We start from the raw sequence: 4311 nt of genomic DNA on the forward strand, positions 1-4311 counted from the left end.
TTATTTTTAATTATAACTATAAAAATTTGACAATCTATATCATTAATTTTAAAAAATATATATATATATAATAAACTAAAAATATTATTCACAGTAAATTATTTATAATAAATAATAATCTATTAGATATTTAATTTTTTTATATAGTTTTATATTTAAAATTATTTTTTATATATATACAAGCTCGTGGAAAGCAGAGTTACTACATGTGGGTAACGAGTGAAACCGAAGTTGGAACCAATCAAGCGGTTACTTAATAAGTTGAATCATGAGGGACTATGCTTTTGATGTAAGTTGCTTGAAACGCGCCATGTTAATGTGATAGAAGATAAGGATTCAGCTTTCCAAGTGGACATGCTGTGATGGTGGTGAATACGCGGTGTTCCAAAGAGGGACGAAATCGACCCCAAACGTGCATTTCAACTTTAACCACAAAGAATAGCCCAGTTTCCCAACCATGTTTAGTGAACCATGACCAATCCCTTGTAATAATATTATTCAGATTCTCATGTTAGAGGCGTATTTATATATACAATTTAATTAAATGCTTATTTATTATTTTTATTTTAAATGATGATTATATTATAAATGACTATTAAATTTATTAGAATAAACTGAAAACAATTTATTTTTTATAAATTATATAAAAATATATTAAAATAAGTTGAGAAAAATTATAAGAATCATAAATTATTTTTATAACTTATTTATAATTTTTTAAAAAGGGCCCTAATTAGCATAATAGGGAAAATATTCTATACAAAGTTTGAACAATATTTTTCTTTTAAATTAACTTTTAAAAGGGAGTTAGCTTCAAATTTTCAATAAAGTGAATAAAGAGTCACCTCAACGCGTTAGGAATGTCTGCAATTCCGATTCTCTACCACTTTTCCTCTCACAAGCAACACCTGATAGTATATATACATGGAAACCATAACCATGGGAGCAGCAATCTTGAAGCCAAAAATATTTGTGTATATTTTCTTTAGCATCTAAGTCCCAAAAATAGGCCATGTCGAATTTGAGTTTCCTTCAGTTTCATTATAGCAACTCTTTGGGGAAGTCATCTCCACCCAAAAGTCCCACCCTGAAGAGAAACAACTTCATGTCAAGACAGACATCAAGTGCAGGGTGTAATTTTCAGCCAAAACAAGAGGAAATGAAATGGGTGTTTGAAAAGTTTGACACCAACAAAGATGGCAAGATTTCCATTGAAGAGTATAAAGCAGCTATGAGGACTATGGGCCTGGGCCTTGGTGACACTGAGGCTGTTGAGTCTTTTCAGGCCATGGACTCTGATGGAGATGGTTTCATTGATTTCAAAGAGTTCATGGAAATGTTCAATTTAGAGGAGAAGGTAAAAGAAACGGAGATTAAGAGTGCTTTCCAAGTGTTCGATTTGAATGGTGATGGGAAAATTAGTGCAGAGGAATTGTCCCAAGTTCTCAAAAGGCTTGGAGAGAGTTGCAGCCTTGGTGCTTGTGAAAGAATGGTGAAGGGGGTTGATGGAAATGGGGATGGCTTTATAGACTTGCATGAGTTTATGAGGATGATGACGAGTGCCAAGAAAATGCCCTAACTGATCATATGTTTTCGTGTGCCCATGTCTTATTGTCTTTTCCTCAACTCTCTTTTTATTTCTTGTGTTGTTCATATCTATTTTAGGCTGCTAGATTCATCATTTAATAACTTAGTTTCTGGATATTTCTCTTGCTAGTAAATGTGAAAGGGGTGTTGCGTTCTATTATAAATAGGATCAATATTTATTCTTATTCGTTGTGATCTCTTTCAGCCAAACCAGATACAAAGCTGCTATGGAATCAGAACCTGGATCGTTTGAATTAATTAGAGAAATAAATGTCTAAACAATGTTAAAATCAGATTCAACTTTGGAGTAGAATCGCTTTTAATTCAATTTCAATTGATTGACATTTAAGATAAGATAAATTCTGTTATACCCACAAAAAAATTTTAAAGTTGACAAATTTTAATCAATAATATTTAGATACATATTCAAATAATAAATTTATTTGATAATAAATTATTATATTTATTATATATAAGTTAAAATTAAAAAAATTAAAATTTAAAAATAAAATAATAATATTATATTAATATATTTTTATATTCTTAATTTTATTATTATTAATATTTAATCATTAAATTAATATATTATTTATAATTTTTTATTTATAATAAATATAAATTATTTAAATATGAATTATATTTTATTCAAAACTAAAAATTTATAAAAAATAATAAAAATAAAATAAAAAATTTAATATATAATATACATACAATAATAGAATCATATAACAAATAAAATAAATAATATAATTTTAAATAAATTATATATAATAATATTTTATTTAACTTAACACGTATTTTTTTTATTGGTATAAATTTTTTGAGTATAATACTCATAAAAAAAATTTAAAATACCATAGCACATACCTAAAAAAATAGTTCAAGAGGTTTTGAAATACCAAAACTAATTTTAAGTCTGTAAAAATATTGAAGACCAAAAATCACTATATACACGTTGGTCTAAACATGACAAAATCTATTTGCGTTATATTTCTGTGTCATTTTCACTTGTTATTAAGTAAATGTAAATAAATTAAAATGAGTATTTAAAGTTTAAATTTGTCTTATAAAAAATTATAAAAAGAAATTTGTCTTATATAAAATATTTAATTTAATTAATTAATTTTAAAAATAAATTTAAAATTTATTTAATTAAATATTTTAAAACCTTTATTTAATTTATTAATTTATTTAAGACTTATTTATTTTTTATAAATTTTGAATAAAATTTTATTTATTTATTTAATATTTAACAGATACTATGGTATTAAAAAATAAGTAAAATAATAAAAATATAATTTTATATACACACAAAAATTAAAATCAATATAAAATATCTAGAAATATAAAGTTCTAATAAATAAAATAATAAATTTGAAAACTTAAAATAAAAAATACCATTGCGACATTTCCTGTAAAAAAAAAAGTTTTATATATATTCATATAGATTTTACTGCAACAAAGCCGAGGCACTCCTACGAATCTTCCAATTCATCGATTGCAACACTAAGTTAGCGAAGTAACAAGACAAAAATATTCCGACTTCAAGTGATTATGACATAATTTGCGTTGCTAGAATTAGTAAATAATAATATAAACGTCAATTCTCTTATGATATTTAGATCTCTAATAGTTCAACACTTCTGTTTATAAATTATTAAAAAATAAATAATTTATATTATTATTGTTATAAATTATATTTATAAAAAATATATTAATTTTTTAATTCACAATATAAAAAATAAATAAATATTTTTTAAATGTATTCATTATTGATTTTTTATATACATTATTTATTTTTAAGATTTATGATAATAAAATATTCAGATAAATAGAGACATTCATTTCTTTAATATATAAAAATTATTGATATTATATTTTTATTAATATTGTAAAGTTTATAAATTTTATTTTATAACATATAATTATTTTTATTAATTTTAATAAACTATATATTTATTTTTTATAAATAAAACTGAATATAATATTATTTTATTTTTTATATATACGTATCCTAAAATAAATTTTTAAATATACAATAAGATATTTAATTGAATGCTATTCTAAATACATTTTGTTATACTAAATGAGAAAAAATATGCATGTCAAATAACAAAGGTGATGTGGAGGAGCGAAATGTGGAATGGTTTAGGGTTTAGGGTTTAGGGTTTAGGGTTAAGTGTGAAAAATTTCTTGGAGAAGACAATTGTTTTCATGGAATGAGGATTTACCATAACAATTGTAAGAAACTATAGAAGATAAGAGGCCAAGGAAAAATGTGAATGACATATTGATATGAAAGTGTGATGGTAATAAGAAATATAGCGTGCAATCCGTTTATCACTACATTCACCATTTTTTTACTGCAGAGGTTTAAAGTTGTGTTTAGTGAAATATCTTATGCAAAGTTTGGAAGGTCAGTGTGTCAGAGAAGGTAGTAGCATTTGTTTGGCGTCTGCTACTTAATGCAGTTCTAAGGCCGAGAAATTTAACCAAACATGGATTGACAATTCTCTAAGAAGCTTCTGTGTTATGTAATACCGAAGATGAGAACATATTACATCTTTCTTTGCGTGGTATTTCTATGAGACTGTGGTACATGGTATTTGAATGATTTAGTATTAGTTTATGTTTACCTAAAAATTTACACAAAATGTTACTAAACATGTGTAAAATCCAATGTGATAAAAAGAAATGGAGATGAGCCGTAACAATGTGGTTTGT

At 24.6% G+C, this 4311-nt stretch overlaps 1 protein-coding gene across 1 annotated transcript; it reads left to right on the forward strand.

Annotated features, from left to right (window-relative positions):
• Positions 1-954: 954 nt before the first annotated feature.
• Positions 955-2008, forward strand: LOC113859027 (calmodulin-like protein 1). Its single transcript, XM_027491843.1, has one exon. The coding sequence runs from the start codon at positions 1013-1015 to the stop codon at positions 1577-1579; it is 567 nt and encodes a 188-aa protein (XP_027347644.1). The 5' UTR covers positions 955-1012; the 3' UTR covers positions 1580-2008.
• The last annotated feature ends 2303 nt before the right edge of the window (positions 2009-4311 follow it).

Source organism: Abrus precatorius, unplaced genomic scaffold (assembly GCF_003935025.1).
Source record: "Abrus precatorius isolate BTA unplaced genomic scaffold, Abrus_2018 Scaffold2, whole genome shotgun sequence".
Taxonomy (NCBI): Eukaryota; Viridiplantae; Streptophyta; class Magnoliopsida; order Fabales; family Fabaceae; genus Abrus; species Abrus precatorius.

Excerpts from the sequence above, each read along its gene's own strand:
- LOC113859027 (XM_027491843.1), top strand. The coding sequence starts at position 1,013 with ATGTCGAATTTGAGTTTCCTTCAGTTTCATTATAGCAACTCTTTGGGG.